Source organism: Gavialis gangeticus, unplaced genomic scaffold (assembly GCF_001723915.1).
Source record: "Gavialis gangeticus isolate Ggan-Ray unplaced genomic scaffold, GavGan_comp1, whole genome shotgun sequence".
NCBI classification, from domain to species: domain Eukaryota; kingdom Metazoa; phylum Chordata; order Crocodylia; family Gavialidae; genus Gavialis; species Gavialis gangeticus.
Window position 1 is genome coordinate 152,555,448 of NW_017729032.1, and position 12,276 is coordinate 152,567,723.

Below are 12,276 nucleotides of genomic sequence, written 5' to 3' on the forward strand. Positions count from 1 at the left end.
CTAAGGTCAGGCAGCAGGAAGCTGAGCCTGTGCCACTATCACTTCTTCCAGCCCCTTGCTCTCTGCCTGTGGTGCAATCACAGCCTCTAGTCAGTGGGAAGCTGCTGGGAGGCGACTGGGGGCAGAGTAGGAGAGGTATGGGGAGAAGAGGCAGCAGTGCGGACACAGCTTCCAGCTCCCCGATCGCAGCACAAAATCTTTCTGCCTGACCCCAGTGCAACTACAAGCAAAACCACAAGCAAAGCTTCCTGCCTCCCAGCTGCACTGCAGCTCCCCACTGGCTAGGGTCTGAGCCTATGCCACAGCTAAGCAGTGTGGGACTAGGGAAAGCAGTGGCAGTGAGGGCACAGCTCCCAGCTGCCTGGCCTCAGCATGGGTGCAAGCAAAGCCACCCACCTCTGACACACTGTCAAAGCCACCTGGCCCACATCGAACAGGAGCTGGCTTGTTCCACCTTGTGGCTTGTTAGGCTAGAGACAGACATTACACATGAACTGGTTTAAGTGATCAGAAACTGGTTTAAACCTGTAACAGAACAGATATTCAGTGCACATAAACCAGTTTGAAAATGACTGACTGAAACTAGTTTGAGATAAACCTGGTTAAATGTAGTGTCAGACTTAACTGATTTGGGTCAAACCGGTTTATGCAATGGCTATCCCAGACCCCTTGCTGGCTTAAGTTAAACCAGACTCCCCCAGCACCCCGGCATGCTCTCTGGGCTGAGCGGGGCTCTCTGCTCCACAGAAGAGCTGGCCCCTCCCCTCTGCTCCCTGGCTCCAGCTCTGGCACAGACTACAGGCACCTGCCTGCTCCCCCCCTCCCTTCCCTGTCCCCTCTGCCTTACAGACACATCAGCATTAGCTAGCAGACCAGATTCTGGCTAGAGTCCAAGTTGTGGCAGGACAAAAGGAGAATCAACAGGTAGTTGGTAATGCCCCTTTGTTTTCTTAATGGGGTGATAACCACTGAGTTAGGGCGGATAAACACTGTTATCAATTCCCTGTTGAGCTGCTGGTTGTGTGTGGGGAGGGGCACAACCCCTCCCTAATCAAAGCATCCTGCTGGGGTCTGGCTTTCCCCGCTTCAGCTCAGCACTATAGAAGGAAGGGAGGGCTGCTCTGGCAGCCCCCAGCTTCTAGCCTGAGCCACTGCAAGCATGTGCCTGCATTTCCTCAGTCCAGAGAGAATGTCTGTTCAGTTGGAAACCGGTTCAACCTAGGCAGGTTAGACTAACCTGCAAAGATTGAATCAATTCAGGCTCAGGCTTTTTGAATGTCTGTCCCTAGCCCTTAAGGTTGCCAGCCACTGGTCTGTAGGCCCAAATCAGTCAGGCCCCAAATCTGTAGTGATGCTACTATGGAGTGCCCCATTTTGAGACTTCCTTCTCATTCTCCTGTAGTTTTATCAGAAGGTTCTAAAGAAGCCTTTTTACTTTCACTCCTATTGGGGAAGAACTATGCTACAGAAACCAAAGAAAAAGCCTGCACTTCATTGTGACAACCAGTGACTCATAGATGAATTCCCAGCCAGGTAGAAGGAAATGGCAAAAGGCTCATTGAATTTTATGGGGCCAGGACTTCATCTGTCAAAGGCAAATATAATCTTGAGGCCAGCTAGACAGCAGGTTACAGCTGAGGTTGGGTATTGGGTGTAGAGCCCTGTTTCAAGTGTGAGACTTTCATATTGTATTTCATTCTGTATCCCATTCCTGCCCTAACTGCAATACCATCCACCTGGGTAGGTTCTTGGAGAAGGCAAAGCAGGGAAATCAGCCAATAGGTAGCACTCTTCCCTCAGAGTTGTAATGATTTGGAGGAAAGAGATGTCAAGAAGAGTTCCCACTACCTTGCGTAATTAAAGATCCCAGAGAACTCTTTGTAAGAAAAAAATGTTATCCCCACTTTCCTTCCCAGACTGGATCATTTTATTTTATCTACCTAATTATCCCTCACAGTTTTAATTTAATACAATACTGTGCTTCATTTTGTGTCTTGTATGATTGCCTTATCCTGCTAAATGGATGTATTGTTTCACAACAGAGATGGCTGTTTTTCACCGATGTTTGAAGTGATTCTTATATTTAGTTCAAGTTCATAAAACTTTTTGTGCCTGCAAAGAAGCAAATAACTATTTTATTAAATACAGATACTTATCAACCCTTTTAAACTGTTACAACACTTATAAACATTACTTATTTTAAAAATGTTTTAAAACTAGCCATTCATATAGGTTGATGTATTATTTTATTCTTTTAAATAAAAGTCATCAACCATAAATATCACCAGATTTATTAATTTATGGCTAGATTTTCATATGTTCTGTGGTAAATGGGAACTGTGGATGCTTAGTCCCTCTGGAAATTAACTGCTAAAATGTTTACCAAGAGGGAAATAGGAAAAAAGACAGGAATAGGCAAATGTGAGAGATGAGAGAGATGTCCAAGGCTGCCTAAGAATTGTAAAAACTCCCTGCATCGCTTTGTTACTGGTTCAGAAATACATGCAGGATATTGCCATCTGGATTAAAAAAATTAGGAACCATGTTTTGATGTGCTGTGATTGACATTTATTGTCTGCATTTTTCTAGCCATAATACAGCTTTGGAATGCCAATTTATCTGGAAAATGAGGGTTTTTTCAATAAAATTTGAATGCACATAAACCACACATTCATCTTTGTATTTATTACAGGTGTTTCTGCTTCAGAAAAAATTGCTGAAATTGACATAATACGTCTAAGGCCATATAGAACCATTATTAGGAGAGTTGCCAAAAACCTGTGCTTAGAATCATCATTGATTGCTGCAATCATCTCTGTAGGGAGTCGTGTCGGTCATCTACTAGAGAATGGCTGGGACCGTCAGAGAATTAAGTTTGGCTTGATGCAGGTACAGAAGGAAGAAAAGGAAACGTAAAAGTCGCAAGTACTGAAGTACAGGCAGTCCTCGGACTTACAACACAATTGGTTCCTGAAAACCATGTCTTAAATCAAAATGTAACGTGGAACCAATTTTCACATAAGAAACAATGTTATAAATGGGGGGTTGGTTCCTGAACCAAGGCCCAATACCCTATTTTCACCGAAAATACCCCACAATTTTGTACTCGATCAATTATAGATGAGTAACATAGCTACATTAATGTATTTCTATTGTAAATAGCAATCACATTGATTTGGAAGGACTTCTTTGAAGTGACTTTGCTGGACTTTTTGAAAGGCTCTTCACTGGACTTATTGAAGGGTTCTTGGCTGGAGTCTTCGCAGGAGTCTTGCCTGCAGGTTTTTCTGGAGTCTTGCCTGCTTTCTTAAAGACAGTATCCAAGGAAGTTTGGACAGATGTTCTCCAGGGAGATGAGCAACTCAGCAAACTTGTTAGCTGGCATGGCGCTGCATTGGATCAAGCGTTGTAAAGTCGAAACTGATGTCATAAAGTTGAAACAGGGTGTCAATTTATAAACACTGTAGGTGCAAAAAGTTGTGACTTGAAACGTTGTAAGTCGAGGACTGTCTGTAGAATTTTTCTTTATGTGTGAATAGAAGAAAACAAAATTGGTACCTTTGTTTACAGGCAGACTGATGTTCTTGTTTAAAACTTCTAGATTGACAGAAGATACTATCCCATTAGGGGAGCATGGAACAGTGAAGAACATATAATTGAAGGATCAACTATTTTAACCACTGCACTTAAAACTGTGTGGCGAGCATACCCTAGATGGACCTGGGAACAACAGCTAATAGGTATGGTATGTGCTGCATATTGCCCTAGAAATAAAGGAATACCCACAAGATAAAGAAATTTATATACCAGGATTTGAAAAATTGATGTAGCTGTATTGTTAAGATTTAAACAGCTGAGGTTTCTAAAGCAGAAAAAAATGTAACAACCTAATTTGGGCTTTCACCATGAATGCTTTTAGCATGGCCCATAAGGCAGCTTCTTTCTGCCTTTATGTGCAGTTTCATTTTCTGGCGACCACACATGACGTAACATGGTATTGGGTTTCCAAGGAAAGGTTTACATGAAAAGGAAAATATTTATCTTTTATCAGCAGTTAAATCTCACAAGAGCCTTCATATTTTATTAAGTAAAACCCCATTCTTTACAACTTACAAAATTATTACTTCTTTTTTTGTAATGCACAGAGGTGTCCAGCAATATCAGAGACCTTATCGGAGGTATAACTGACAAAGACTACATCCAAAACAGTCCTTCTTCTCCCTTCCCCCTGTACCTTCTGGCTCTGGCATTAGGAGTAAGAAAGGAAGTTTGCTGAGGCTGAGGGGAGATGGCACCTAATTTTTTTTGCCACAGATGCCCATGTTGAGTGGGCAAAAAGCCTCCTGATTTAGAGGGCAAAAAACATGTGGCTATGTCTCCACCTAGCAGCAATCACCTCCACTACTGCTCTGTATAACTACAATTCCCAGAATTCCCTACAGTTTGCTTATACACACTCAGCATGGTAACTTGCTGCTGGGGCTGGAAAGTGCAAAGGGAGTAGAGGGTGGGAGGGTGAGGCACTCCCTAGTCCATTCTGATGCCCTCTACCCCCCCCCCACACACACGTGCCTTAGGCAATAGAGGGCTTATGCCCTGCTTGCCCACTGACCTGTCCTTACACTACAGGACCTTTGCTATGGCACAAAACTGAAGAGTTTCTAATCTGAAAAGACAAGTGAGGGGACAGCAGGCAAGTAGCACAGCTACTTCTAAACATAGAACTCCATGGGGAGCATCTACGTGAGATACTAAATGTGCAGTAGACTAATTCTATTGTGCATTAGTGCATCACAGCAAAAGCGGCATCATTGTGCTAATGAGGTGTAGAATTAGTCTACTGCACATTAGCATCACTAAAAAGGCATGTGCCAGCACTACTGTGCAGCAGTGCCAGTTACTTGCACATTATGTTGGTACCTGTTATTACAGGCACTAAACTTAATGCGCGGTACAATGGTGCATTAATGCACGTGTAGATGTGCCCCATACCTCTATCAACTAAACAATAGTGCTACCACCACAATTCAGAACCTACTTCTCACGTCCTAAAGTACCCAATAGCTTCCCTGTAACACAATATAACTACTACTACTATTTATTTATTATTGATTTCTTATGCATGTTTAAATCTACATTAACTATCTTTGTCCCATTACAGGGGGGCTTTGTGCCTATCATTCGAGGGACTGGAAAATCCAGGTCTATGATGGAAGAGACTATTGCAGTGGAGGCAATGATTATGTTAATAATGTTATTATTCGAGCAAAGTATTTCAAGCGAAGAGGATTTTAAATTCTAGGTGACTTAAAGTTTCCTCTTTTCAGACAAACTAAAATTCTCATGATTATTATGACAGATGAGGAAAAAATAAATGCTTAACATGCTAATCAAATAGTGATTGTAACTTCAAAATTAATTTTGCTGGGGGGTGTCCCAACAGTTGTGAAATTGGAGGCACATGTAAGTTAACTCCTTGTGCAACCTCACCCCATTTAGTACCTCTTCTCAGTTTCTACTTTTTTTACTGCTAGGGTTGCAAAGGTAGCAGGCTGTATTGTGCAGGAGGGAATCTAAGAACTCAATGCCTTTATTTTAAAAAGTACAGCCAGCAAATCTTAATCTGCCAAGTGGCAGAGGAATCCTCATGCCTCTTGTATGCAGAGGCAAGTTAGGGGCAGTTCATACAGCATTCAGAGAGGAAACGACAGGTGGTCTCCCTATGTATTTGTTATAGTAGCCCTTTTTCCATTCTCTCCCTAGTCAAAAGGGAAAAAGAGTTCTTTGTCTCCATAGGCTTCTTTCCTCTAGCTTATTCCTACTAGAGATAAAAAGCTTCTCTCTGGCTCCTCAGTCGCTGTAAATAACTTTAGTAGGCCATTATTAACTAAAGAGCATCCTGCTAAGACATCAAAGGACACACTAATCCTCAGTTCATGGTATCCTCAGCTTTCTTATGAGCCACAAACTCCACCCAGTGGCAGATTTAGTGAGTTCCAACAAGTCAAAATGAGCTGCACAAGGTCACATCCAAACAGGAAACTTTCTGGAGAGCACAAAAGGCATGTAGAGTCAGTCCCTCTGGAGTATAAAAAAAAAAAAAGCCATTAAGAGCAGAAAAGGACCCTACTTTTTAATCATCTTCCTATGACTTGCATAATAATAGCACTGCCTACTAATATAACCCTAACATTTTTTCTGCCTTAGCTTTGGTGCTTTCCAGATTTTAATCATGAGCAGGATACCACACCTGCCTTCCATAATGTCATTCTTAACGGGACAGTTAATTAACTAGTCAAAACTTCGTTTGAAAATGTATTTTCTTAGTGTGACTGGATGTGGGTATATCAATTTACTAAGAAACTGAATCAAAGGAAATTGTGTATTAAAATGTTTCAGCATATAAAAATGGACTAAAAAAAAGGTCTGTGTTTGTATGCAAGAAAATACAGTATTAACCAATCCCCAAAAGCTTTGGCCTTACTGACATTTAAAAAAATTATTAAAAAAAATACACTTTTTTCAAAGTCTTGTAATACAATGTTAATGCTGAGACTAAGTTATCTGACCATGGGTGAATTTCTAGTCTCACTGAAGTCAATGGGGTTTTGCTGTTTATGTCAATGGAGCCAGGAGTTCACTTTGTGAATGTGAACAAATGAAACATTTACTATGGGGTAAATTGACTTGATTTGTATTACATAGCCACATGCTTTATTTCTGAAGGAAATTTTATAAAAATCAGATCACAGAATCTTTACTAGGCCTGGTGGAGAATATATATTGTTACGGGTTCTTCTAGTCCATTACATATTGTCTTGGCACTAATGCTCTCCCCATAGCAACCTGGATGCTGCAGGCTCCTCAAGTCACTGATGTTTGAGATGATAGGGATCCACAGTTCTCTGATTTGGGATGGACTCAGGCTTTTATGCAAGATGCTCATGCCTTGCTGGGGTCTTTTGACCCCAGTACTCTTTCCTGCCATGGCAGGGGGTCGGACTAGATGAACTACTCAGGGCCCTTCTGACCCTAGAAACTATGAAACTATGAAATCACTTTCACTTCAACAAAGCAACTTAGTTGTTTGCAAAGGTCTTAATGAATTAAATAAGAATGAGACATGTCTAGCTGGACCCTATGTTTGATTTTAAGTGTGTCTTAACTATTTTTGTGTTTTATTTCAGTGCAAGATTTATAGAGCTAGAAGGGGAGTAAGCAGGAGGGAGCCTCACTCTGTACCCAAGTGAGGAGGGTCTCAGGGAAAGGGGGAGTACTTAGCTCTATTTCCTTCTGTTAGGGTTTTTTGTGCTTTTTGACTGGTCTAAAATGCATAAACCATCCTCACAAAAAGGGACTAGGGTTCAAGATGCCCTCCTCCTAGAGGCATATCTACTTCTTGGCTACAGAGTCAAGCACTCTCATGTTTGTTCTCCTTACAGCCCCATAAAACTTCCACTCTTGGCCATAGGTGACTGGTATTGGGTGCATAGGGGTGCATGTGCCCCCCCGAAGGGGCTGGTGCCCCCTCTGATGGCCAACACTGATACTGTTGCAGGGCTGTTGACCCCCTGAAAGGGCTGCCACCATCAGTGGCTTCTGCGGGTGCCCCCCCCAAATTCAGGAGGCACCAATCACTCTTGCTCTTGGCTGCCCAGTGACCCATCTTCTGAAGGAGGGGTATAGAGGGTACCTACCCAAGGCGAAGGCACCTATAGGTTAAGAAACTCTCCTGAGAAGCAGGAGAGATATGTTGGGTCACATTAGCCTGATGAGTGCCTAGAATCCAGGTGTGCTGTGTTCTGGGCAAGTACTCCAGCTACAAGCCTATTCTGCAAGAGGTAAAGTGGTACCACCACCATCATATTCAGAAGTGAACATGGGGCACTGGACTTTGTGATGAACTCTCTCAGGGAGGCACCTCCTTTCAGTGTGGCTTGGATCAAAGAGGATATGGGCACCAAATCTGTAGCCCTGACCTAGATGCCTAAGCTTCAAGAAGGAATGGGAGTTTAGATGCATTTTCCAATTTGAATTGCCCTTCTGGGGCAAGAGGCCTAATTTTTAAACAAGTTGCAGCCTGTAAGAAAATTATTTGGATCTATTCCTGGGCGTCCAGGGTGAGATAGATCTGCCTTGAACTCTCATTAAGGTAGCCATTGTGTAGATGTTTTGTCATTTCTCTAGATCAGTGATCAGTGATTCCCAGTTTTTTTTATATCTGGGATACAGTTTTCCTCTGGATTAAAATTGGCTGCACACTTCACTTCACTCTTCCACCCAGAAAGGTGTATGTATTGTGGAAGAAATCAAACTTCACATTGTGTTTGGTATTAGAATTCACAGTCTCAGTCTGAGTTTATTGGTGACTATACCATACGATCATAGGGAGGAGATCTAACAGAACTCCTCCCCTCTACAAGTTAGCATACCTTTTTATACCTAAAATTGTTTAAACAAAGCATCCTTGAAAAGAAAGTCAGGGTAAATCATAACAGTTGCTTGCTCAGCAGCACGTTTTGTTTTGAAAACTGTTATCACCTTTTTTGTTTTTAGGAAAGGAAGAACATTTGTTCCAAAAGAACTGTGCATGGAGTCATAATAAGCAGAAGAGTTTTTCTTATCTTAAAACATTTTAAAATACAAAGCAAGACCATTTTTTTTCTTACTCTTTTTCCTTAGTTAAGTTAGAGGCCTGGATTGATCTATAGTCAGATAGAGGCCTGGATAAATTTATAGTCAAGTTAGAGGGGCCTGGATAAGTCTACTTCAACAGTATGTGTGTGTATATGACTTGCACAGTAGTGCTGAACTTTTGGCCCTGTGGAGTGGCTGAGCAGTGTTGGGTTGGCCTGTGGTTTGGATCCGATCCTGCTGCACAGGGTTGGCATGGCCAGAGCCTGAGCCAGGGCCAGATCCCACTGTGCAGGGCCAACATGGCTGGGGCTTGACCTCACCATGTGGGACTTAGAAATTAGGCAACAGGGAGCAGGGGAACTCAATGGTGTTGACTGCCATCATTCCTGCACCACCAACTTTCCGGACCTGTGGGGAGCTCCACAGCAAAACCTGATACTGATAACATGTCATGTTTCACAGCATACTTCTAAGCTACTTGTGACATGGTAGTGTGCCACAGCATACCCTTTGGGAATTGATGCTATAGATGTGCTTTATAGTTATGGCTACTGAAACAATACTTTCAAAATACTGTTTTGGGTCAATAAAGTCACTTGTTAGAGATTCCCAAAGGAAAGTGTCTCAGATACCAAACCCAATCAAACCTGCTGGGTAAGTATGGTTGACATACAGATTACTATTGCCCAAGATACAAGACTTGTGTTATTCTTTCCTGTGAAAAGGGAGATTCCCATTCTAGTGAATCTTGATAGCCTGGCAATACCATACTAACCTATTTCTCCTTTTTCTTCATTGAGATTTTAAGAGTATACTCCTAAAATAACATCTATATGGAATGAACATGCCAGGGTGATTAAATATTACATGTGCATTGGCGATATGTAGGGTGTGCATGCAGGTGCAGGTGCACCCCCTGAGATTGGCAGTGTACCGCCCTGCAAAAAGCACTGCCGACACTGCTGGCAGCGCCTGCGGGCAGTCGCTGCATGCCACCCCCCCTTGCAACCAACACCACCAGCAGTGTCTGCAGGTGGTCACCAACCACTGGTCGGTGCCTGTCACCCCCCCACACACAAACTCCCCGCTGCCGACAGTGGCATTGCTGCCTGCAGGAGCTCACCACTCACTGCCGCCACTCTTCCGCCACTGACAGCACTGCTGCTGCTGGTGGGAGCTCACCATGCCCCCCCAGCCTCCGGGGGCATGCAGCGTTCATGTCTGTGTGTGGTTCCCTGTTGTATGGACAAGAAAGAAAAAATGAGTTCTACAGGATCAACATATCAACCTTCTTAGAGGTACCAGCATTGTGTTACCTGTTCAGTATAGTGAAAGTGTCATCATAAGTGTATACATCCTCATGGAAGCTAGAAGCTCAGCAAAAATCTCACATTAACTGAATATATCAGGCCTGGTTGCCAGACCAGGCTACAAATGAGATTAGTACCATGAGGAATGAAGGTCATAGGACAAGCACCACTTGGTGTGTAATAGATTGCACCAACTTTTTAAACCTCGTAAGGGAAGACTCTAGAGTAGTGGTTTTCAACCTGTGGTCCACAGACCCCTGGTGGCCCACAGACTATGTCTAAGGGGTCCACAAAAGTTGCCTATGATCAATCAAAAATATGTGAACAGCCACACTTACTAGTTAAAAGGGTCTGTACCTCCATTTTAAGTTTTTTAGGCATCCACAGATTAAAAAAGGTTGAAAACCACAGCTCTAGAGGCAGCCTTCCCCTCCCACAACATCAATCCCCATATGCACCCCTACTTGGAACCTTAAACGATAAGTGGTTGAATTCTAACAAGGAATATATGCATGCTAGTCACACACGGGCCAGGGGGAGAGCACTGCTGTGAGCATGGGCTGCTCACAGATGTGCACCCCACTCTGACCACAACACCCTGGGCAGTTGCGAATCCCATGTACCCCTAAGGCTGCCTCTACACATGACACTAGGTCTGCATTGTAGCTGACAGCTGAAGCAGTAGCAGTGAGCTTAAACACACATTGGCCATCTCTACTTGAAGGTATTTCTCACTTTCCCTGGCCATGTGTCCAGTTTATTTCATATATGTGTGTGATAATCTGTTAATTCCACATATCTGATCAATTCTAAAATTTGAGGGACTCATGCTAGAATCACCAGAAACCCTCTTTCAAATCAGCAAAAGTTATTTGGACTTGACAACTTGTCTTTTGGTCTCCTTGCTGTGACCTGTGAGGAGGAAGCTTAGCCAATGGGGAGAGGTAGGGAGAGAAGAGACTTCATTCTTTGCTTCCCTGTAAACACACTGCCTCCCCAAATCCTGCTTGATGGTGAGACAGAGGGAAAGGATGGGCACCAGCTGTGCCCCTGTTCTGCCTAACTGAGGAGGGTAGCAGGAGAAAAATGCACCCACATAGAAGCCCTGGCATGGGGGAGAATGCAAAGCCAGGGACAGCCTCTGGCCTGGGAGAGAAGGTGGAGAGAGTTGTAGGGCATCTCTGAAGTAGAGGGGAATGAAAGGGAGCTTGTGAGGGAGCAGATGTAGAACAATAAATTGTATACCCATGTAGTACAGGTAACTGTACTTTTTGTGTTATTAATGTATGATCACTATCTTCAATAGCAAAGTAGTGTAAAGTCTGTCCGGCACAAAAACACCCAGTAACCAGAAATGCCTCAGATCTCAGTATCCCGGGGACAAAAAAGGAATGTGGAATCTAAGGACAATCTAAGGACTTTGAACAGAGACAGCTAATCTAAAAGGAGCGATTTGTGGACTGAGTAAGGATCTGGTGCTGGTGTCCTTGCAGCTGTAATATCCATGAGATTCACAGCTCATGAACTGATCCTGGTTTGATAACTTTAACAGATGTCACATCATTTTTGTTTTATGCAGAATGTTCTAAGTTCAAACTATAAAACATTGCAACCCAAAATGCAAATGGAATAGCCGTGCATGGTGCCTTCAGTTACATTAAATGTTTGCAACTGTTCACTGTTCATTCAGAGAGATGTGCCGAATCAACCGTTTTTTGATTTAGTCCAAAAAGTGAATGAGCCTTGCAAAGAAAATGACAATAGGATGCACTGAGTCAGCCAGAGTTCAGTGGCGTTATCTCCTTCACATGAGATAGGTGAGGAGAGAACAGGGAAAATTGTCTCTATCCATATTCATTTTGTTCATCGATTCACTGTATTTCATTTTCTTTATTCCCCCTTCAGTGAGATATTCAGTAATAATTAGGCATTACTTAATTATTCTTTATACTACCTTGGGTCACATACCACTCACCAGTCTCTATCTTGGAAGTGCAGTCTTTAAGGCAGTCTCCAAAACCACATCTTCTTTTGCGAGCCAAAAACCTAACATTTAAAAATCAATATTAATGTAGGACACAGTTACAAATTCTCAGAACCAACCTACTCACTAATCATGTGCAATGAGTTTTGAAGTGTCCTGCACTATTGCTTAGACTTGCCCTCCTGGATTATTAGTACTGCTCCTGTCATGAGGCAGCAAGTCCACTTAAGCGATCTCCTGGGGCTCCCATATCACACAGCTGTGGTGGCTGCCTGCTTGAAATCCTCCTGGGCAAACAACAGGCTAACAGCCCCCTCTCTCCCTCCCTTGTGAGATTTTGGGTAG

At 43.0% G+C, this 12,276-nt stretch overlaps 1 protein-coding gene across 1 annotated transcript; it reads left to right on the plus strand.

The window, feature by feature from the left end:
* The first annotated feature begins 2,629 nt into the window (after positions 1–2,629).
* Positions 2,630–6,538, plus strand: LOC109302409 (lysozyme g-like). Its single transcript, XM_019523971.1, has 3 exons — positions 2,630–2,889; positions 3,602–3,740; positions 5,162–6,538. The coding sequence occupies exons 1-3, from the start codon at positions 2,653–2,655 to the stop codon at positions 5,293–5,295; spliced, it is 510 nt and encodes a 169-aa protein (XP_019379516.1). The 5' UTR covers positions 2,630–2,652; the 3' UTR covers positions 5,296–6,538.
* The last annotated feature ends 5,738 nt before the right edge of the window (positions 6,539–12,276 follow it).